A 25,000-nucleotide genomic window follows, 5' to 3' on the forward strand; every position below is an offset into this window, starting at 1 on the left:
GTGATTTTAAATTTACTTCTGTGCTGTTTATTCATGTATAGAGAGAGGGGCAGCATGGTATAGTAGAAAGAGCACTATTGAAAGCCCTGTTGAAAAAAATAACATCATCAAACCCTACTTCACATAGCTACTAGCTTTGTGACTCTGGGCAAGTCACTTATAGGAGATGATATATATAAAGAGATTTGCAAGTATAAAATGTTATTTGCCAGCTAGCTAGCATACTGAACCTCTATGCAGCTCAGTTTTCTCATCAATAAAATGGATGGAGAGGGTATACTCAGTAACCTTTAAGGTCCCTTCCAGTGCCAAATATACAATCCCATGTGCTAACATGAATGCATCTTAATGGGACTAGCAGGGCTCTGTGTGTACTTTGGTGAAAGTCCACTGTACTGTAGAAAGGGCACAGTGGGTGAGTGAGCTTTGCTCATGGTTATTCTCTAAGCTATTTAAATAAACAAGACGAATGTGAACAAGAACCGAGTCAAACTTTCTGAGAACATTTATTTCTGCCAGCTGAGACTAATGAAGTGTGGAATCTCCTTGCTCAAGATGAGCCAGAGGGAAGAGCCACCTCATTCATCGAAAGGAAGGCCTTTGTCGTCCCAGCTGTCAAACCCCAACTGCCTGGATGTCTGCACCTCTTCCTTGGGGATGTCGTGGTTGGTGGGTTGGGGTGGGGGGAAGGAGGGGGCTCTGTGTCTCCAGTGACTAGCACTGCTGTACACTCTGAAGCCGCTTCATTTTCATTTTCTGCCTCCTGGCTGTTCTCAGTTTTTTGGTTTTTAAGAAACTATCCTCTAATTGGTATAGAAAGTCTTCAATTAGCCCAACCTGAAAGACACAAACAAAAGTCCTTATTGTTTAATGTTAAAAAAAAAGAGGTCCCCTGGGTTTCCCAAATCATTTGCATTTCTAAGGACACTGTGGAAAAAGCTCTGGTGAGCAGAAAAGAGGAAAGAAGGGAGAGAATGAGAAAGAAAAAGAAGGAAAAGAAAGAAAGAAGAAAGGAAGGAAAAATGCAGCTCAAAGCATAGATGATTTCTGTCCTATTTCCTTTGGGGTTCAATTACTTTACCTGGGTTTCCCAAATCATTTGTATTTCTAAGACACATTTTTGAAAAAAGCTTTAGTGAGCAGAAAAGAAGAAAGAAAGAAGGAAGAGAATGAGAAGAAAAAGAATGAAAAGAAAGAAGAAAGGAAGGAAAAGCTCAGCTCAAAACATTAATGATTTCTGTCCTATCTCCTTTGGGGTTCAATTACTCTATCTGGGTTTCCCAAATCATTTGTATTTATAAGTCAAATTTTTGGAAAAGCTCTGGTGAGAAGAAAGAAAGAGAAGAAAAAGAGAAAGAAAAAGAAAGAAGGAAGGAAAGGCACATTGCAAACAAAGAACTTCCATTTCCTTTGGGGTTCAATTACTTTACATGTGTGGAGCTGACATGCTAGAGCACCTTCGTTCAGTCATGCATGCTGGGAAGGGGAATTGATCACAAGGCCCTCTTTAAATGGCAATGAAAAACAGCCATTTTAAAAGGAAAGCATGAGCCAGAAATTAATCTCAGACAAGGTTTTGTTTCCCTCCTTGTCCTCAAAGAATGCTGGAGGAAAGCAGAGGCTGTGGCATTTATGTGGCACATGTCTGCACGAGAGAAAAATGAGTATTCCATATGGCCTCAGCAAGGGCCATTTTTCTATTAAATCAAAATGAAGTTCTGAATAAATATTTTTTCTTTAAAAAACAAAACAAAACAACAAACGGCATCCACCAGAAGGTCCAGGGAGAAAATGCAGAAGGACAATTCCAGGAAGAGAAAAAAAATCCATCAGTCTTCCTCCAAAATAAACTCATGATTATTCAAATATGCAACAGCTTTGTAGGTATTCTGTTTGTCAGCAAAAACTTGGAAGTAAAATAGATTGCTGTTCATTATGCAGCAATGGGATCCCACAAAGAGGCAGAAATGCAAAGGTGTGTGCTTAATGTTCGGGCAAAATACAAAGGAGCTCCCCATACGCCACCAATCTCCCAAAGCAAGCCTGGGCCTGAGTGCTGCCTTCTCAAGATCCATCAACAAGGTGCATGCTCAAGATGTAAACACTTATAATTCCTATCTTCCAATTGTGAATCACACTTTTTAAAGGCTCCATTTAGCCTTTGGAGAAATATTGAATGGATTATTCAGCTTGTCAAAAAGAAAAGAACAATGGATTATAGACACATTGCAGCCATCCCAGTCCTCCATATGTTATGTATGGCACTTAGCGTCTCCTTGGCTTTTCTCAAAGAAAACAAAATCACTTTTATGCTGTGAAGACAATGACTTCGGGATGAACAGTGCACATATGGATGCGGGTATTATATACATCTCCTTATGTACATGCAGCTATACAAATAAGTGTGGGTTCCATGGAGGTACTATCAGTCTCCGGGGTTGACCATCTAATAATGACAACTCCCACATCTTTAGCATGTTAAGGTTTACAAACTCACAACAGTCCTGGGCTGTTTTTATAATCTCTTGCTCTGTGATGAAATTGAGATTTACGGTGGTTAGCTGTCATGCTCAGGGTTGTACTGCTAATGGAACCCACACAGATCAACACCTCAGGCTTTGGGCTCATATGAACTGGATTAAGTCTTGTGGGAAGGCTTGACCTGCAAACTACTGTCTTTGGGGCATTTTGCCTCGATTAAGAGTTTCCTGTGGGAGCCTTGAATGGTATTTTTTTTTTTTTGGCAATTGGGGTTAAGTGACTTGCCCAGGATCACACGGTTAGTAAGTGTCAAGTGTTTGGTCTGAGGCTGGATTTGAACTCAGGTCCTCCTGACTTCAGGGCTGGTGCTCTATCCACTGTGTCACCTCGCTGCTCCAGCCTTGAATGTTTTTTGAGACTTCCAGGGTAAAATATTTTTGAGGTTCCCAGACTGGGGGCAAAATGAGCCAATGGCAGTGATTTAGTCTATGGAGAGATCTCTCTTTCTCTCTCTCATTTATCTCTATATTATCTATGTTATCTATCTTATCATCCATCCATCCACTCACCCATCTATCCATCCATCTCTCTATCACCTCTCTCTCTCTCTCTCTCTCTCTCTCTCTTTCTCTCCCTCTCCCTCTCTCTCTCTCTCTCTCTCTCTCTATATATATATATATATATATATATGTACATATATATATCTATACACACACACATATATACATATGTAAATATATATATATAGATAGATAGATAGATGGAGCTAGATATATATCACCTTTCTATCATCTACATCTATCTATCTATCTATCTATCTATCTATCTATCTATCTATCTATCTATCTATCTAATCTCCTTTGCTCTACTTCTGAGATCTGTCATCTCTAGCTTAATCTATTTATCTATCATTTATCTCTATCTTATCTATGTTATCTATCTTATCACCCATCCATCCACCCATCCATCTATCACCTGTCTCTCTATCTCTGTTTCACCTATCATCTACTTCTATCACTTGTCCATCCATCTATCTCTCTATCTCATCCATCCATTTATCTTTATCACCTGTCTCTATCTATGTATTATACTATATATGTGTGTATGATATATGTTATACACACATATATGCATGCGCGCGCACACACACACACACACACACACACACACACAATTTGTTCCAGACCTATGATTTTGTTGAAGTGGGAGACTTTAGTGAAAAAGAAAAGCACCTTTCACAGCTACTGCTTAGCAACTCTTCTGCCACTTCTGGTATTAGAGGGTTGCCTGGGGTACTGGCTAGGTGACTTGCCTAGCACCACACAGCCACTGGAAGTCAGGGAAAGGATTAGAATCTGGGCTTTCCTGTGCTTTGGAGATATATAGATGAACAGGCCCCCATACATACCAGTGCAAGAGAGGCATCATGGTGTGGTGAGGGGAGTGCTGAGCTTTGAGTTAGAAAGATCTGGCATCACTTCTTGCCTCACACGTTTACTTTGTGGTCATGGGCAGGTCCCTTAACCTCGTTGCCTATCTGTTCCAGTGGACGGAGTTTCCATACTGGTGGTTCCCTCATCTTGATAAAATTATGGGATCTAGAACCACTCCTCTACACGTACCTACCTCACAAGGTTCAAATGTACATAAAGTGCTTCATAATCATTAAAGTGGGCAGCTAGGGATAGAGTGCCAGGCCTGGAATAAGAAAGACCCAAGTTCAAATCCAGCCTCAGACACTTACTAGCTGTGTGACCCTGGGCAAGTCACTTTACCTTGTTTACCTCAGTTTCTTCATCTGTAAAATGAGCTGGAGAAGGAAATGGAAAACTACTGTAGTAGATAAAACCCCAAACAGGATCACAGAGAGTTGGACGTGACTGAAATGAGTGAACAACAATTAAAGCACTATATAAATATTATGGTTATGATTATGATTATGATTATTATCAGGTATTATAGCACTGTAGATAGCAGGAAGTCTTCAGGTTCTACCTCTGACATAAGGGGTCAGACTTCTAAGCTGCATGCTGCCTACAACATTCTTGAATGTGACTTAAATCAGATTTAAATGCAGTTCTTATCTGATTTAATGTGTTGCCATATTGAGGGAAAAAAAGAAATATATAAATACATGAGGTCTTGAAAGTCAACCTGCAACCTCCAGAGATCCCTACAGATGGTTCCACATCCCCTCTTTTATTGGAGATTGATTCCCCCCATCTCCCAGCAACTCTATAAGAAGAGACATTCCAGAGAAGGGGCATTGGGAGGGGGCGTTTTCTCAACTGAGAGTTTCTTACACCAGTGAAATCACAGATCCAGATCCTATCCGATGATGATGATGATGATGATGATGATGAAGGAAGAAAGTATTGTGCTAAGAGCTTTACCAATACTGCCTTATCTCATCCTCCCAACAACCCTGGGAGGTAGGTGCTCTTATTATCCCCATTTTACAGTTGAGGAAACTGAGGAAAGCAAAGGTTAAGTGACTTTACCCAGGACCACACAGCTGGTAAGTGTCTGACCCTCTCAGGTCTTCCTGACTCTAAGCCCAGCATGCTATCCATTGCATCAGCTAGCTCATGTTATGATAAGCATATTGTTATTATTACATGTACTCACACCATTAGCTATATTCAAATTAAATACATAAATAAAGATTTGCAAAGCAAACAGTAGTATGAGCGGGCTCAGATCCAGGCCAGCCACTCTGCCATGTTCTGAACAGAACAGCAAAATGAACTGGACAGACAGAATGAGTTTGCCTTTCCTCCTTCTATTTCTAATTACCCTATTCAAACTCAAGGCCCAAGCCGCAGAAGAATCAGACAAACGGCCCAATCAGAACAAACATCCTGACCACCGTCCTGGCTGCACACACTTGATTAATCACTCGTGTTATTTGCACAGAAAATGTATCACTTACATCAGAGCTCTTTTCAATTAAAATGTTTGCAATGAGTCCCAAATACAATTTTAAATTGCTTGTGATCCTAATGCACTGAAAACAGCTTTCTTCAAGGAGACAGGAAAATGATTGTTTTAAAACATCCATTGCTGTCTGTTGCTTTTTTTTCCCCTTTCTTGGAAAATGCATTTGTATTAAGGAGCAGGCCTGACTAGCTCAGTTGCCTTAATTAAGGCTCACTTCTTTTCTGCTCTTAATGAGACCTGTGCTCTTTACTACTTACCTGAGAAGACTGGGGATCTCATGACAGCGCTTGGTTGCGGGGAATCTTAAAAATGTGGCAAACCACGTATTTTAAGGAGACTATTTGTACTTTTTTTTTGGGGGGGAGGGGAATGGCAACCTTGAAATAATGGCTCAGGGCAAGCTAGAAATGCTTTCCTCAGATCTGATACAATTAATTCAACCTTGTTATGTCCACATGTCTCTTTTATCTTTGCAGTTCCTGCTGAGTCTAGCCCAATGTTTTGCGTGCAGTAGGCTCTTAATAAATGCTACATTGCCTTATGCAATGGGTCTGATAGCATTATCATTCCCATACTCGAGATACTTACCATTTTCATTTTGTTCATGAGAGGCAATGTGATATATTAAATAGAGAATTGGCCCAGGAGCTACAGAGAACTGGGTTCAGGTTCTGCCTCTTATTCATACTGACGATGTGACTTTGGGAAAGCCCCTTCATGTCTCAGTGCTCTCAGTCAATGGTGTCAAACTCAAATAGAAATGGTTTGCTGCACATATTAACTTAGAAAACCACAAATTAACATTATGATGTATTGTATTTTTATTTATTTTATGAAACATTTTCTAATTACATTTTAATCTGGTTCTTGCCCAGCCCTGGGGAGGTGTTTTTTTTTTTTTTGTGTGAGGCAGTTGGGGTTAAATGACTCACCCAGGGTCACACAGCTAGTGAGTGTCAAGTGGTCTGAGGCCAGATTTGGACTCAGGTCCTCCTGACTCCAGGCTTGGTGCTCTATCCACTGTGCCACCTAGCTGCCCCATGCCTGGAGAGTTTTAAAGAGTGCTTTGAACAGCTCTACCCTAGGCAGCTCTCTGACTGTATGTTACAGAAAAGGGGCCTATCTCTACCAGCAGAGGTAATTCTCCACTGGGAGTTCCCTATGCTGTTGACTAAAGTCAGGCCCCATTGGTGCAAATAATGGATCTGGGAGAGTTGACATATTATGCAAATTTGCACACATGTTTCTACTGAGCTGGAACCAATGACCATTTTTTACATAATTATAATTTTGAATAATGTGATTTTGGATATATATGGTCCCTTCAGGGAAAGTCTTATTTGCACTAATTGGCCTCAATCTTCCAGTCATAGGACTTGTCCAGTGGCAAGACAAAAGTCAAGACAACCGGCGATGACTCCACAGGATTTACCAGCAAGATACAATTAATTCCAGGAGGAAAGTTTGTCTGTTTCTCAGAAGGCAGCATTTAACTCTACCAAGAGTAAAGTACAAGCAAAACTCAGAGAGATTCAGGATTCTTGGCTCAGTAAGAAGGCAAGATGAAATTCAGTTTTATGCTGATATTAACAATCCAAGGTGCTTTTATGATGCCCTGAAGGCTCTTAGTAGTTGAGAAGCACCAGTCACATTGATTAGTGACAAGGACATGATCCTGGAGAGATGAGCTGAACACTTTGACGGCGTTCTCAACAGACGGTCGTCAATCGATGCTGAAGACATTGGGTTGAAGTCAATCCTTCTCTAGCTGAACTTCCAACTGAAGAAGAGGTTTTGAATGCCATTAGGCTCCTCTCATGTGGTGAAGCACCTTTGGCTGACTCTGTAGCAGTGGAGATTGACTAGGCAGGGGACCCATTGCTCATACAAAAGTTGCTCATACAAAATCTTCTGGATCATATGGCAAGAGGTTATCCTCCAGGAGATCAAGGATGCCTCCATTGTCCATCTCTATAAAGGAAAAAGAAATAGATTGTTCTATGTGACAATGGGAGTGAGTGGGGTGGTGTCTCTCTTTGCCAGCAAGATTCTTGCCAGAGTCCTCCTTACTAGGCTGATCTTTCACCTGGAAGAGGGTCATCTACCTAAGAGTCAGTGTGACTTCAGAACAGTGTTGAAGAACTTTCAGTAAGGTGTTTGCTGCCCTACAGCTCCAGGAGAAATGCCAGGAGCAGAGCAGAGTACACAATGTTCCTCAATTTGACCAAGGCCTTTGATACTGTCAGTTTTGAGGGCTTGTGGAAGATCATGGCATAATTTGGTTGCCCAGTGAAGTTCATCAGTATTGTACATCCATTTCATGATGGCATGATGGCATTCTTCTTCTTCTTCTTCTTCTTCTTCTTCTTCTTCTTCTTCTTCTTCTTCTTCGTTAATATTATTTTTTCTCAAGTTTTTCTTTTTCTTTTTTTTAAAATTTATTTATTTTTAGTTTTCAACATTCACTTCCATAAGCTTTTGAGTTTTTAATTTTCTCCCCCCCTCTCCAAGAGGGTGTGCAATCTGATTTAGGCTCTACATATACATTCATATTAAACATATTTTCACATTAGTCATGTTGTAAAGAAGAATTAGGACCAATGGGAGGAACCATGAGAAAGAAGAAACAAAACAAAAACAAATAGTCTGCTTCCATCTGCATTCAGACTCCATAGTCCTTTCTCTGGATATGGACAGCGTTTTCCATCATGAGTCTTTTGGAGCTATCTTAGATCCTTGCATTGCTGAGAAGAATCAAGTTTATGAAAGTTAGTTATCTCGCAATGTGGCTGTTACCGTGTACAATGTTCTCTTGGTTCTGTTCACTTCACTCAGCATCAGACCATACAAGTCTTTCCAGGTTTTTCTGAAGTCTGCCTGCTTATCATTCCTGTGGCACAATAGTTTTCCATTCCATTCATATACCACAACTTGTTCAGCCATTCCCTAATTGACGGGCCTCCTCTCAATTGCTAATTCTTGGCCACCACAAAAAGAGCTGCTATAAATATTTTTGTACATGTGGGTCCTTTCCCCATTTTTACAATTTCTTTTGGATATAGCCCTAGAAGTGATATTGCTGAGTCAAAGGGTATGTACATTTTTATAGCCCTTTGGGCACAGTTCCAAATTGCTCTCCAGAATGGTCGGATCAGTTCACAACTCCACCAACGATGTATTAGTGTTCCAATTTTCCCACATCTTCTCCAACATTTATCATTTTCCTGTTTTGTCATGTTAGCTAAATGATAGGCATGATGTGGTTTTTTGATTTGCATTTCTCCAATCAGTAGTGATTTAGAATATTTTTTCATGACTATTGATAGCTTCGATTTCTTCATCTGAAAACTCAGGGCTCTGTTCTTGCTCCCAAGCTTTTTCAGTATGATGTTTTCAGTGATGTTGTTGGATGCCTTCAGTGAGGATGAAAAAGGCATTGAAGTTAGCTACTGCACAGAGACTAAATCATTTAACTTGAAAAAGCTACAAGCCAAGACTAAAGTCACAGAGAGTTTGTACGTGACTTTGTCAGAAGATGATTGATCAGAAGATCTGAGGCTGAGATGTAACGATGTAGGGATCCATTCTCTGCTGCTTGTGCTAATTTTGGCTTAACAATTAACACCAAAAAATGGGTTCTCTACCAGCCAATACCAAACCATCTATAGACAAAACCATCAGTTTCAGCAAATGGAGAAATTTTGAATGTTGTAGATAACTTCACTTACTTAGCAGTATGCTTTCCAGGGATGTACACATGATGACGAGGTTGACGCACATTTTGCCAGAGCTAACTTAGTATTTGGGAGCCAGAGGAAAAGTATGGGAGAGAAGAGGTGTTAGAAGAGGTACCAAACTGAAGCTCTATAGAGCCACTGTGCTGACCTCATTGTTGAATGATGAAGAAATGGCATTCTCTGATGCTTGGACTGGGGATGAGCCCCTCTGAACTCATCCTGTCTGGATGATGGATGAGAGACACCCAGTATGTTGCTGAGCCTGGACTAGAAACCCTTCTAGCATGGTAAGACTAGCTAGAATTTGGGCCCAGTCTATGAAGGCCCAGGCTCATCTCTGTTTTGATGAGGCACCTGAGGCAAGCTGGAGTGGAGGTAGGCTTGAGCGGTGGAGGATGGAGTAATTATGAAGGGGGGGAAACTCCTAAAAATGTCAGGAACACATGATGAGCAGAGAGGGCTGTCTGGAAAGTGGTTTTGACCTAGAAACTGATTGTTTAACCCAGCTGGTTCAAGTAAAACTTATGGCTTCTCAGGCGTCTGTTTTTCCATTAGTAAATCAATTAATCAACCAACTAACATTCATTAAACACTTACTGTGACCCAGGCACAGTGCTGGGTGCTCTGGATGCAAAACAAATCTATGAAACAATTCCTGCCTTCAAGTAGCTTATGTTCTATTAGAAGAGAAAAATGAGCAGACTACTGTCCTCTTGAGCAAAAGGCCAGGGCACTGTTGAGGAAATCAGATATCAAAGGTGAAACAAAGGCTCTGAATAAATAATCAAGGGTGACATTGAAGCACCAGGATACTCCAAAGGATGTCAATGATCTGATAAGGACCATTCCTTTTCTGTAGTACTCTAGGGTTTATAGAATCCTCTTCTCAAAATAACCCATTTGTGGCAGTATTGTGGTCTGAGAGATTTAGACCCCTCAAGGACCAGAGTACAGGATGGGGTCATCTGGAATGAATTCACAGATTCAAGCATTCTTTAAGTCAAGGTGGCAAAGATTTATTGTTACACTATATAGTGGGAAGAGGTCCTTAAGGAATTCTGCCATGGTGGGCAAAGCTCCTTAGCAAACTTGCAACCTAACATGAATGATGCTGTAGTTTATATAGGAAAAGTAGTGGATTATGTGGCAAGTATGTTAATTAGGTAATAACATACAAGTATGTCATTCACTACTTGAAACTGGAGAGAGGGGGAAAGAGGGTTGCTAAAGGGTATATTTTGGTCAGTTATGTCTGTAACAAGATAGTTTTGGGAGTTGATGTCTATAGCTTGACCTCTGGATTGTATATGGTAACTGTGGGCATTAATACTTGATAGTTCTGTTGATACAAGATAATCCTGTTCATACAAGGGAAATTCTACAGAGGTCAGCTTGTTCTTGGAACAGGGAGAGATAGTTTGCTTCACTGGCCCACTCATGAGTCGTTGCCAGAGACAGGGTCATTGGGCTGTAGGGAATCTGCCAAGGATTTCTGGGGCCAGGGAGAAATTGGGGTCCAAGTACAGTGCCCAAGCACCCCATCAGTAGGGATTATTATAGTTGAGGAAGTTAAGACTCAGAGAAACTAACTGACATGTCCAGGTCACATAGGTAATGTAACCCTTGAGCAAACATCCTAGGGCTTACATGGTCTACGTTGAATCTTTTCCTCCATATCACTATCTTTGGCTCGTTTTGCCCCACCCACAGTTTTCCCTGGGAACCATAAAATATAGCTTGTATTCTACAGATATGGGTAAAATGACCCTAGTTCCTGTACAATGTACAATGTACAAGCATTCAAGATAATAATGCAAATAGGGTATAGGACAGACTATTTCACCCCACAGACAAAATATAGAAATCACAAAGTACCAACAAGAGCCTGTAAAGAACTGATAAAATGCTTTACCCTCTCATGTGAGTCCCAGTGGGATTAATGAGATGAAATTCTAACAAGGTGAAAATTTTTAATAATCTAATAAAATTCAATATGGATAAATGTAAAGTCTTGCACTTGAGTACAAAAAAATAAACTTTACAGGTATAATACTGGAGAAAACACTGGCAGAAAAACAGCAGTTATTCTGAAAAAGAATGTTTTAGTGGACAGTAAGCTCAGGAAGGGTCAGTAGTGTGAGGTGGAACTCCCAAAGTCAAGGCTACGTTAGCTAATCTGATTTCCAGGAACAGGGAGATGATAGTTCCATGGCCCTTTGCTTCTGCCATATCTTACCTGGGGTATCTGGCTTCAATCCCAGGCATCATGGTTTAAGAATGCTGATAAACTGAAATGTCTAGCCTGGAGAGAAAAGATGTGGGGGGTAGGGCATGATAGATAACAAGCATTTGGGAGCCAACATGGGGGAGGATTATATTTGTTCTATTTTTACAATTTAGGCTAGAGGTAGGGAAAAGCTTCTTCACTCTTAGAGTTGCCTTGAAATGGAATGGACTGCCTCAAGAGGGTTTGGTGTCCCCTTCTGGGAGGCTGTCAATCAGAGGCTGGATAATCATTTATCCATTATGTTGAGTATTCCTTTCATGTCTAGTTTATTTATAGATGAGGAAAATGGAGGCTGAGCTTTTAATTCATTTATCAAAAGTTAGCCATAGTGAGGTTGGCATTTGAACACATGTTTTCTGACTGCCAATGCATTGTTCCTTTCACTCATTTTCTGTTCAGAATCTTTTAAATACTCATGATTCCAAGTGGACCAAATTTAAATCCTAATTCCAATTAATATTGGTTTGAAACTGTCTTGAAGCTTATGGCTTCCTATTGCCTTTAGAATAAAATAAAAACTCCATTATTTGATAACCTGGCTTTAACCTCCCTTTCTAGACTTATTTCAAATTTCTGCTCCTCATGCATTCCTGGTCTAATCCCAATGGTCTCAGTAAACAACATTCCGTCTCCTGCCTCTCCTTTGCACTGGCTGTCCACTATGCCTGGAATGTCTTCCCTCTTCACCTCTGAATCATGGAGTCTTCGGCTCCTTTCAAGGCTCAAGTGCCGTCTCCTACACGGCAGTTCCTGTCAGAGCTGGTCAGCACTCTCCTTCCCTCACCCCAATTACTTTGTATTGTCTTGTCTGTGTACATGTTTTATCCTTGCCCGCCCTCCCCTTCCCTGAGTAGAACTAAGTCCCTTGAAGGTAAGGACTGTTTAGTTTTGTCTTTGAATACCTAAGGTCTACCACAGCAGCCCACTTAATAAACACTGGTCAAATGGAGTTGCTTCTAAAATGAAATTTGATTCTGGAATTGAATTGGGGGCAGGGAGAAGGCAATTCTTGATAGAGCAACGTTACACTTCGACTTTTGTTTGTTCTCAAACCATCAGACCAAAGTGCATCTCTCTGCTTTCTCACCTGGCGGGTTCATAATATTATCTGGGCTGCAGCGATAAAACGACAAATGGAAGTCATTGCCCAGAAGACATCAGGGGCATTCAGATAGCTGGTAGCACTTGACATTCCAGCTCTTGGGACTGAAAGTACCTTTGTGCTAAACTGTGTTACCAGCCCTTTATTGAAAATGTGCATATATCAGTGGGATAAAAAGCCTTTTGATACATGGAGCCCAGAACCGGAGTTGTTTTTACTAGGCTATCACAACATCCTGGAAGCCGGGTGCTAAAACAGCTTTTTAAAAATTCATTCATTCATTTATTTTTATTTTTTTATGAAACAGCTTTTGTTGCCTTGGAGAGGGTCAGATGCACTCTCATGGCTTAGCACTGGAGTATTCTCTGTGCTTTACGATCTCTTTATTAAGCCCAAATGACAGAAACAACATTCCTTCTGAAGTTGAGCAGTTGCTCACTACCTATCCACCAAGAGTCCGGGGCAGCTTCAAGATGTGCTCAGTGACACATCGTTTTATAAGAGAAGGCATTTTCTCCTGCACCTACGTACAGAGGAAGAGACAGCGTGGAGTGGTGGAGAAAGGACTGGACTGACTGGTTCTGCCATAATGGAAATTCTCTTCATGAAGTGATGTTCAGTTTCATCATCTCTAAAATGGAGCTAATGGTAACTTGTACTTCCTACCTCACAGGATGGTCCTAATGATCAAATGAGATAATCTGAAAGGCATTATGGGACTCTTAGAGCTGTAAATCATCCTGGAGATCATCTAGTTGGAATTTCTGATTTTAGAGATGAAGAAATAGAGACTGGTAGAGGGACATCATTTAACCAAGGTCATTGAGATTCTAAGTAGCAGAAGCCACATTCTCTCATATCAAATCCAGAAGTCTCTCTCCTTCACACTTATTTTTTCTTATTTTTTTTTCTTCTTTTAAATCCTATCTTTTGTTTTTTACATTGCCTTGATTTTCTAGTGCATGTTGTTCCAAAAGTCTTAGTGCAATTTTAGGCTATTAAAGTTTAAAGTTGGGGACACCCTGCATATACCCATCTTCCCCTAGAGATTTGCTGCTTTTAACAGGGAATGAAAAAGACAGAAGGCAAGAGAGAGAACAAAACAAAAAGAAAGAAAACTACATCTAGGAAAACTAACCAGTACATCAACTCAATCTGATGGCAGGTGTCACTTGCAAGCTCTCTTCAGTAACAGTGACCTAATAGCTGTTTCCAAGGCATGGCATTTCATTTTCCTTGTCCATACTTTTGCACAGGTGGGTTGCTCATGCCTGGAATGCCCTCCCTCCTTACCTCTGCCTCACAGACTCCCTAACTTTTTTTGTTTTGGGCTAGGCAATGGGGTTAAGTGACTTATCCAGGGTCTCACAGCTAGTAAGTGTTATGTGTCTGAGGCCGACTTTGAACTCAGGTCCTCCTGAATCCAGGGCTGGTGCTCTATCCACTTCCTTAACTTTTTTAAAAGCACTACTCAAGTGCCCCCTCCTGCATAGTCTTTCCTGATCCTCATCCCCCTCTCCACCCTACTGCCAGGGTGGGTCCCCCCATTGCTTGTGCTTGAAATTACCTTGAATTACTTAGTATACACCTTGCATTTAATTATTTGTGTACCTGTTGCAAACTCCTCCTTCCAACTCCAATAGAATGCCAGCTCCCTATGGGTAAGGACTGTCTTTTTTTTTTTTTCCCTTTTGGCCTTCTATCCGCAGTGCTTAGTACATGGCCTGGCACATAGTAGATGTTTAATAAATGCTTGTTGGTTGATAGGCACTTAAGAAATGTTGAAGTGAATGGATTTGCCTTTCAAATGCCTCACTGATTATAAGCTATCTTTATGAATTCAGAGAAATCAGCTCCCTGCCCTTCTCATTTTATTTCAAATAGAAAGCCCACTTTTAGCAGGTGGCTACTAAAATCACATAGAGACCTGAAGGTTTGATGAGATGAAGGTTGCTTGTTTGGTTTTTTTTTAGGTGTTTTTTTTTTCTTTTTAAAAACCCTGGCTTTTCCTCTCCTCCCCATGCACCATTTTTAAGTCATAAAGGGGATGATGAAAGACCACTGTCTTCCTGTAGGGCCACGTAGAGGCACTTTCATTCTTGTATTTCTTGAAAAGATGAAAGGTATAATGAGTACACTATAAATGATTGAATGAGCTCCCAGTCAATTGCTCTGAACTATATATTAATCCCACTTTCAATGCAGAATGGAAGATGTCCTATGGTTCGTTTAGCTACCAAGTGGCAGGCACTGCTCTTCTGTTATTCTCCCAAATTATAAAGAACTGTAAATATTTTAATATATAAAATAAATGCAATAAAATGCTAGCTGCAAAGCCAAGCCTCTCTTTTGGTAATAGAAAAAGATTAACTTCAAGGATGAATCGCAAGCTTATTCTTCAGTCAAAAATGAGATTAAATATTTTTTGACCGCTTCCTCCCATCTAGAGACCTTTCTTTTTCCTTCTTTACTTAAACTACCCTTTGGAAATACATATTTTTAAACAGATTTTTGTGTGTGAGATAAATGTAAGAATTATTGATAAGTTTGAAAAGAATAGGGTAATTTCCAGTTTGTGTTGTAGTAACCTCATTTTGCTCTTTGCCCCTTTGTGGGAGAGCAAAGGGTTTATTTCATTCATTCATTTCATTTACTCATTCTTTTTATTTATTCAACATGGGTGATGCACCTGCTCTCTGAAAATCACCGTGTTGAGTGCTAGACAAGATCCTAAAATAAATAAGACATTCCTCCTGTCTTCAAAGAGCTTATAGTCCAGTAGGTCAGATAAAGACATTCACAAGGTGGCTAAGAAAAGTACACTGAGTCCACATGCTCCCATACAATCACTGTAAGGCTTGGGAGGATGCTTTGGAGTTGAACTGTATTTAAGCTATCTCTGTCATTGGCAAGGTCTTTGTGTCATGCCAAAAAGAGATGGTCTTGAAATAGCAATGAGTAGCAGACTTTTGGACCTGTCAGACTGTCCTTGGTCAGAGAAATGACAAGGTTTTCCAGGGTGCCCAAAGCTACATTTTGGCTTCATGCAGGCTGCTTAAGTGTTGATTAAAACTTCTAAGCCCAGTTCTAGAAATGAAGACATACCCATGCTTCTTAAATACCTCCCCCACCCCCAACTTTGAAGATGCATATTTGGATTTTACCATTTCCTTCCACAGCTCCTTTTCCTAGGATAAGCCCATAGGGTTGAAAGTTATCAATATATCTTAACATATGTAATATATATGTGTATATATAATATATATATTCTTTCTTATCTGAACTATTCTAAAGTTCCTGGCAGTTTTATTATTTCTGGGGGTCAGCCAACAAGCATTTATTAAGTGCTTATTCCATACAAGGCACTGAGCTAAGCACTGAGATACAAAGGTGAAATCACTTCCGTGATGGAGCTCACATTCTACTAGCGAAGACAACCTGTGTAGATAGAGATATATACAGAATATAAGCCAAATGAATACCAGGTAGGTTTAGGAGGGAGTGCATTGGCCGCCGGAGGAATCAGAAAAATCTCTTTTCTTGTAGAAGGGAGGCACAACGACCTAAATCTCAAAAGGAAGTCAGGAATTCCAAGATGCAGAGAGAAGGAGGCATTCTAGGCTTAAAGGATCACCATTTTAAAGGCATGGTAACAGGAGGTGGGATGTTGACTATGAGAAAAAACAAGCAAGTGTGGTTGGGTTTCAGAGCCCACAGAGGGGAGAGATGTGCAGGAAGCCTGGGGAGGCAGGAAAAGTAGGGAAGGGTCAGGTTGTAAGAAGTTTAAATGCCAAAGAAGAGGGTTTTATTGGATCCTGGTGGCTTGGATTATTTTCTTGCTTTCTTCTTTTTCAGTGTGTGTGTGTGTGTGTGTGTGTGTGTGTGTGTGTGTGTGTGTGTGTGTGTGTCTGGGGGGGTGTAGGTTGATTTACTTTCCTTTCTTATTCCCAAAATGGAATTCCAATGGATTTCTTTGAAGTTTTACCACAGTTCATTGATACTGAAGGAATGTAGGGCATCTATACACATTGACTGACGTTGGGAAATAATCAAAGAGAATCCACTGTGGCAATGTATGCTGAGTACTAAAGTGACCAATAATCAAAGACAGGAAGAATGGCATCACGTGGGAAGGAATTCTGTATATAGGTGAACGTTCAGATGACTCTAGAATCTTAGGGGGGGAAAGGTCCTCAGAGACCATCTAGCATAACCCACACTTGAACAGAAATCTCTGATTGTAAATCACTGATTGTCATCCAGCCTTTACTTGAACAGCTCTAGAAAGAGGAACCCACAGTCTCCTGAGGAAGCCCATCCCGTTTCTGGACAGCTCTAAATGGTTGTAAGTCCCTCCTTCCCTCCCTTCCTTGCCCCCAGCTGTGTGAAGATGACCAGAGACTTGACCTGAAAGATAGCGGATAATGATGCAAGCAGGAGCCAGAACAGTGTCCCTGCTAGAATCAAGCCACCGAACTTCTGTTTCCCTCAGTTTCTTCAACTGTAAAATGAAGATACTAGCTCCTATTTCACAGGGTTATTATGAGGATCAAATGAGATAGTTGTAAGGTGCCCAGCACAGTGCTTGACACATACAAGGTGCTTTACAAAATGCTTCTTCCTTTCCCTTCCTCCTCACATTGAACTTTTCCACCATGGCTTGAGCTATGCTCCAGCTGTCTTATTGTTCCCTGTGACCAAGGCACTGAGGAGGAGCCCTACCAGCTCAAGATACTGAGAGGAAAGGGAGGATGCCCTAGATCTGGACAGCACTCATCTGTGAGGCAGGAATGAGGGTCCACCTGCCTTTTTTATTTGCCTTATCTATTCCCTTGCTTTTCTCCATTCCCCAGCAGATTGGAAGGAAAGGTAAGCTAGTCACACAGTTTCTTTCTCCCCCCTCCCCATATCATGTCTGCAAGCCTATATTGAGAACTATTAACTCCTAAAGGGGTATTGTTTGGTTTTCTTGACATGCTTATGACACTATATTAAAAGCTGGAGTGTTATTTGATTCTGAGCCAATTCTATATACATGAATGCATGTGATGAGATTAGGAAAGGAAGGAGAACAAACCCAGAAGGGAAGCACGTTTAAATTATTGAGGATCTGTAAATCCAAGTTGGATCTGCTAGAGCAATCTGGCTGGGGGTTCACCAGCTACATATTTATCAGTGATGGGAGTGCGGGAGATGGAGGAAAATAACAATTTGCGAGGCTGCATCCCCCTGAGACGAGAGCTAGCTGAAAGAACACGCGAAGTGGTGGAGCAAGTGAGTTTGGCAGGGGTGGCCATTTTGGCTGGCTGGGTTTGAAAGGAAAGTCACACCCCTAGAGGATTTCAAGATTTCAGGATTTCAGGAAAACTCTTATCTCCACAAAGGGGTGGGGGTGGGGGTGGGGTGGAGTAAAGTGCTGGGAAAGAAAGCCACACCCCTACACATCAAAGATATTGAAGAAAGAGGAAAGGGACCCACAAGTGCAAAGCAGCTCTTCAGAGAGGGCTGGGGTTTTTTTTCAGCCTTTTTTTTTTTCAGTAGCTTTAAACTAGAAACTATGGGAGGTCCTCCTATCAGGGAATGGTGCAACCAATGATGGCATGTGAATGTAATGGAATATTATTGTGCCATAAGAAATGGTGAAAGGGGAAATTCTAGAGGACTCTTGGAAGACTTCTATGAACTAATGCAGAGTGAAATGAATAGAACTAGGAGAACAATTTATATGATGAAAACATTCTAGAGAAAAATGACTTTCAAAGCTTTAGAACTCTGGTCAATGCAATGATAAAACCACGGGTCCAAAAGAACAGAGCTAACACATTCCACTCACCTGTGGACACAGAGGTGATGAATTTAAAATGCAGAAAGAGACAAACATCTTTGAACATGACTATAGTAGGAATTCATTTTGCTGGACTATACAGACATGCATTGATTTTTTTCTCCTAGGTTTAAAAAAAATTACTTGGGGGGAGAGAGAGAGAGAGATAATATGATATAATATAAAAAAGAAATAAGTAAACTAAAAAGAGGACAGCATATATAAAAAAGGAAAGAAAGTCACATCTCAATGAGGGAGGAGGAAATGAATTCTTCCCCCGCTCAGGCTAGGATGATTTACAATTTAGCCATTCTTGCTCATCAGTACCACCTGATGGATGGGTTATATATCAATGAATCCAGAATCTCATCAGTGTGGGTACTCTGTGAGGGCAGATCACCTCCCTTCATACTTCTTCATTCTGTGTAAATTGTATCCCCATTCTCTCATGGATTCTCTGTAGGGCAGCTAACCAACATGTTGGAGTTATTCCTAAACATTTTATGGTGATTAGTATAGCACTGAGACTGTTCATGTGTGCTGGTAATTGTTCAACAACTGGGTCTCTGGGGGAAAATGTACCCATGATACACTCTTAAGTTTAATAGGTATTATTAATATTTTCTAATCAACAAAATGATCACCCAAGCCTTGACTTGTAACATTTGCCAATTTTTTGGGGGGTGAGTCAATTGAAGTTAAGTGACTTGCTTAGCGTCACACAGCTAGTGTCAAGTGTCTGAGGGCGGATTTGAACTCAGGTCTTCTTGACTCCACGGCTGGTGCTCCATCTACCGTGCCACCTACCTGCCCCAACAATTTGCCAATTTCAAAGATGCAAATAACCACATTGAAACTTTAACGATTGGCTCTCGTGAGCTGGTGTGGGCTGGCTCCAGTATACCCCTTGTTACTGCGTGTTCTTTCTATAGCATGAATTTATTCTGTGTATTTTTGGTCTAGTTGAGCTCACAGATGCATAGATTTAGAGTTGGGAGGGATGGTAGAGGTAACCAGTACAGCTTCCTCATTTTACAGATGAGGACGCCAAGGCCAGGGCAGGTTAAGTGATTTGCTCAAATGGACACAGACAGGAACATCCAGAACTCTCCTTTATTTCATTGTCCTACATGTCATTTCCACTTCCTCACTGGGCATAACAGGAAACGAGGTGTTAAAGATTCAGAATGTGATGGCTCTACTGCTATTGGACATGGCTAGTTCATTAGAGAATCCTGGCGGGGCTCTGTCCTCACTCTCTTTGTTGTCTTTCCAGTTTCATTTGAGGTGATTTCCACAAAAGCCCAAAGCATGGTGTGGTGGTGAGTATAGGTTCTCCAAAACACCATTGGCAGAGCGCTAGCACTGTACACTTCCATTTCCATAGTAATAGCAGTAGCGGTGGAAAAATGGGAGTTGATGTCAAGAATCCAAAGGTTTACAGGGTCAATAAACATTCATTTACCTTTTGGTCCTCTATGTAGGTATCTTCGCTTAGTAGGTCTACAGGCTTCAACAAATTGCCAAAGGGGTCCATGACACCAAAAAAGTTCAGAACCTCTGAACTAGGAGAAAATAAGCTAAAAGAGACTTTTGAGGCTGTTGAATCTAAGTCCTTCATTTTACAGATGAGGGAATCGAGATTCAGAATATTTAAGTGACCTGCCCAGGGTCAGGGGAGTTTGTTCAAAGACGAGTGATTAGGTCAGACCTAAACTTTAGCGTAGCACTCTGGCCACTGTGTGGAGGATGGTGTGCTCTCTCCCTCTCTCTCTTTTTGTTTCCTCAAGGCCTAGCACAGTGCTGGACACATAGTAGGTGCTTAATAAATGCAGGGGTTATAATATGATCAGGGCTGGCAGGGCCCTAAAAGGGCATCTTGTCCAAATCCTTCATTTGACTTTATTTTTCTTTTTTTCTGAACTTTAACACCAAAAACAGAGAGCATTTCCATATACAAAGCAGAACATAAAAAGAAGATTGCATATGAAACCAGAAATCTCCATTTCATAGTGTTTGCTTTGGGGAAAAAATTTCACATATTACTCTCCAAAATATCCCTGTCTGTGCTTTCTTCTAAACTTCCTTCTGTTTTCTTCCATGCTTTTAAAAATGTTTCAGTGGTCTCTTTTTGGTATTACTATTGCTTAATTCCTCCTTCCTGTAGCTCCTCCCAATTAAAAATCTAGATAAAGAAAAAAAAACCTTATAACAAATAAACAGTGAAGTAAAATGAATCCATGCTGTTATCATATCCAAAAGTGTAAGCCTTGAGTCCAATACTTTTCTGTCTGGTGGTAGAATCCTTTATTTTACAGAGAAGGAAACTAAGGCACAGAGCTACAAAGTGACTTGCCCAAGGTCACACAGCTAATAAAAAGCAAACTAGGACTAGAACTCAGGTATCATGCCTATAAGTTCACCAAGCTTTCTACTGCATCCCCTCTTCCTTCTCACTCACCTGGATGCCCTATTCCTCCCAGGGGGAAGGGGGCAGGCAATGCCCCCTGGCTTTTGGCTGGTTAGAAACACAATCACCTAAAGTTTCCTAGACAAAAATGGCTCATGCCACACTTGGATCCTTTTAGCTTCTAAAGCACAATCCTTTAGATCAGGGTTTTCTTGGGTGTCACAGACCCCTTGGGAAGTCCAATGGAGCCAATGGACCTCTTCTTAGAATACCAGTTTTAAACAATTGAAGGAAACATACATTTTTCGTTAGAGGCTAGTGAAAATGAAGGTGTCATTTTTTTTTCCCCATCCAAGTTCACCATGGAGTCCAGGTTAAAAATCCTTGCTCTCCAGGAATGCTGAGCCATGCTAATGAGAAGGCCCATCCCTGGAAGCTGAGCGGATGCACAGCCAAACTGCTCTAAAGCTTTGGGGACTCCTTAAAAAACAAAGCACACAGGAGAAACCTGATTGCTAGTAACGCTTCCTTGCAAATGAGTGACATGACTGCTGAATTTTTGAAAAGAAGGCTGCAATTCCTGGGACAAACAGCTGCCACTGTGTGCCTGGCCCAAACGTTAGCCTGCCAGAAGTCCTGCAGGTGAATGATAGGCTAGCTTGGGCAATCCATCTTGGAATACTTTCTGGAATGCTGATGCACCAGTAAATAAAATGCCTCTCTCTCTCTCTCTCTCCCCTTCTTCTTCCTCTTTTCTTCCCCCTCCTTCTCTCTCTCCCCCTTCTCTCTCTCTCCCCCTCCTTCTCTCTCTCTCTCTCTCTCTCTCTCTCTCTCTCTCTCTCTCTCTCTCTCTCTCTCCCTCTTTCACCCCTCCCAACTCCTCTTTACTTCCCATCCTCTCTTTCCCATCCCCTGTTTTGTTCCCATCAACATTCAAACATAGACTAGAGTTGCTTAGTGACATACAGTTCTTGCCCATCTCCCTCTTAAAAGACTGAATTAGTCCATCACCAAATGACATTTCAGAAGGAGCCAATGAAAACCAAAAGCATTTGTGGGTGACGGTAGGGCCATTTTTAAAGTGGCAAAAGGAAACAGAATTGACCTGGGCTGCATTTGCTGGAATGAGCTGTGCTACAGTTGCACACTGGTTAAAACTTGGAGAAACATATTCCTTCTCATTGGAGATAATAGCAGTCTGCTGTTCTTTTGAAATGGCAAGGTTTCATTTTACTTGATTAAGCTTTGCATCAATGACCAAGGCATGCTGTGTTAAGAAGCCCATGTTTTCTGTCATTCAGAAATTCTGACTTTGAATACTGGCCCATCAGATGAGTGGTCCACGCTTTGTAGGTGGAGTGCAGGGAGGTTTTCTCTGAGCTGAACATGGGATGTGGTTTAACCACCATGTAGTTTGGCACGAAGAACAAGAGACAAGCCATCCTGATGCCCTGATACCCCTCCCCTCTGGCTCTCCTTCAAAGGCCCTTTCTCCTGTTCCCTTTCAGGCTGAATTTCCAGGTTTCCTATGATTTAGTAACAGTGATCACAAGATCTCTGATTTCATCAATGTGGACACTCCCTCTGTCCAAAAGATCTCAATCTCTCCGTGTCTTAGTGATTCCTTGAGCTCATTGCTTTACAGATTTAGAGTTGGAAGAAAATTTGGAAAATCTCAGCCTCCTTATTTTACCAATGAGGAAACTGAAGCCTAAAGAGATTACCCCTTGCCCATGGTCACACATGTGGCAGAGGCTGGAACTGAACCCATGTTTTGCTGACTCCAAGGCCAGCCCTCTCTTGAGAAATAACTGAAATACAAAATAATGTCAAGATTTTGCTGTTGTTCAGTTATTTTTCAGTCATGTTCAACTCTTTGTGACCCCATTTGGGATTTTCTTGGCAAAGATCCTGGAGTGGTTCACCATTTCCTTTTCCAGCTCATTTTACAGATGAGGAAACTGAGGCAAATAGGGTTAAGTGACTTGCCCAGGGTCACACAGCTAGTGAGTGTCTGAGTCTGGCTTTGAACTCAGGAAAATGAGTCTTCTTGACTCCAGTCCCAGAGCTCTGTGCACTATAGCATCCTCTAGCTGCTTCCTGAAAGAATGGCAACCTAGATCTACATGACATGAAAACATTAGAGATTTAGAGCTGGAAGGAAACTCAGAGGCCAGCTAACATAAACTTCTCCTTATAGAGATGAGGAAATGTGGAGATTGAGTGAGGGGCTGTCAAGGTCACACAGAAGATGGTGGAGTTGGGATTTGAACCAAGGTCTTCTGATTTCAACTGCAGCAATTATTCTGTTTCCACATTGCCTTTCTTGTCGCTGTGCATCCCACCTCCCACACCCGTTGCTTGGTGGCCTACTTTCTGCAGATGAGAATGATGCATAACCTGTCCATCAACATGTCTGTGCTTGAAGACTTTCCAACTCGGCAGGACCTGGCCTGGCCTTGGAGGATTCATGGTCATTTCTATGCCACGTAGGAACATCAGAGGAAGACACCCATGGAGGTCCAGACTCCACGGAATCATAGGGTTTTAGAGTCTGGAGAAACCTTACAGATCAACCTGACCCAACCTTGCCATTCTTACAGATGGAGAGATGAAGGTGAGTGAGGTTAAATGACTAGCCAAGGACATATGGCTGATTAGCATCATAGCTTGGACCAGAACACACAACTTTAGACTCCCAGTCCAGTTCTGGCATTCAGGAGAGAAAGAAAGAGAGGGAAGGAGAGGGTGAAAAAGCCCCTTTATCCAAAGAGAGCCCATCTCAAACACACAACCATTCGTGTGTCTTGAGGCTGGAATGTGGATCTCCCACATTAACAGAGGACGTTAACTAGCAGGTATTCATGGGTCATCTGAAAAAGCTGGCAGTGTTCAGTGCCTCCCAAATTGAGAAGGTGTCAGAGAATTTCAAGAAAGGAGATAATAACCAGACTATACTCACAGTGTCTAGAAACATTTACCACATTCCTTTAATTTGCTGTGGAATCTTAAAATGTCATCATGTACCACAAACATGGTAAGACAACTAACGGTTCTTTAGATTTTCAGAAAGAAAGAAATGAAAGATCTCATGGGGGCCAACAGGTTATTGGAAGAAAAGAATCCCAGAAGCTGAATTAAATTTAAATACATTTTGCATTTGACTTTTCTCTATACACGTTTTCCCTCAGTAGAATGGTAAGCTCCCTGAAGGCAGGAGTTGTTTTACTTTTGTCTTTGTATCTCTAGCATATAGCACGGTGCCTGGTACATAATTGGCACTTGACAAATGCTAATTGGATCAATGAATTTTGTCATGCTGTGATGGATAAACAAATGAAATGAAGGAAACCAGATCTAGGTTTATATTCATTTACTCCAAGCTATAGGACTTCTTGACCCTCCTGAGCTTTCTTTAAATCTTCAGCGTCTATTCATCCACCCATCTATTCACCCATCATTCATCCACCTATCATCATCCATCCATCCATCCATCCATTGTACTTACATTGATTAATCAATCAACAAACAAGCTGCTATGTGTCAGTACTCTATTAGGTGATGGGTAAAAAATGAAACAATTCTTACATTCTAATGGGGAAGTCAACATATTCGTATGTAAAATATAAATTCATACAAATAATTACAAAAAATAAATTTGAAGGAAACTACTGGTTCTTAGAGTTGGAGGTGGGAAGGGAATGCATTCCAGGCATGTAAGACAGCCTCTGCGATGGCATGAAGGTGGTAGAGTGTCCTGGGTGAGAAATGGCAAGAAAGCTAGTTGGGCTAGACCACAGAATGGTGGAATAATGTATGATAAGTCTGAAAAGGTAAGTTGGTAACAGGTTGCCTGTTTAAAGGCTTTAAATGCCGAGTGGAGGGATCTGTACTTAATCCTAGAAGTAATTGAGAGTCATTAAGTTTAGTGAGCAGGGGACTGCTGTGTTCAAGTGTATGCTTTAGGAAAATAACTTGACAGCTATGTGAAAGATGGACTGGAGTGGAGAAAGACTTGAGACCATGTGGGGACCATCATCAGAGTCTATATAGAAGCCTGAACTAACTTGTGGCCAGGGACAGTTAGCCCTATATTCCTCTGTGCTCACCCATCTTCTTCTCTTCCAGCCACCTGTAGAGATGCCACTATGACGTACATGAACTTCCTGGCTGGTGTCCTCAAAGCATCAGCAATGCAAAGGAGTGAGGAAAATTCTAG

At 41.2% G+C, this 25,000-nt stretch overlaps 1 protein-coding gene across 2 annotated transcripts in view; it reads right to left on the reverse strand.

Moving 5' to 3' along the window:
• Positions 1-488: 488 nt before the first annotated feature.
• The window catches only part of SPATA16 (spermatogenesis associated 16), a 302,953-nt gene continuing 278,441 nt past the window's right edge, over positions 489-25,000 (reverse strand). For both annotated transcript variants that reach the window (XM_020980514.1, XM_078147301.1), the window contains exon 11: positions 489-837. In XM_020980514.1, coding sequence (XP_020836173.1) covers positions 715-837 — 123 coding nt within the window. In that variant the 3' untranslated portion in view covers positions 489-714. The remainder of the gene's footprint in view (positions 838-25,000) is intronic.

The sequence above is a fragment of the Phascolarctos cinereus genome, unplaced genomic scaffold, assembly GCF_003287225.1.
Source record: "Phascolarctos cinereus isolate Bilbo 61053 unplaced genomic scaffold, phaCin_HiC Scaffold_7;HRSCAF=346, whole genome shotgun sequence".
NCBI lineage: Eukaryota > Metazoa > Chordata > Mammalia > Diprotodontia > Phascolarctidae > Phascolarctos > Phascolarctos cinereus.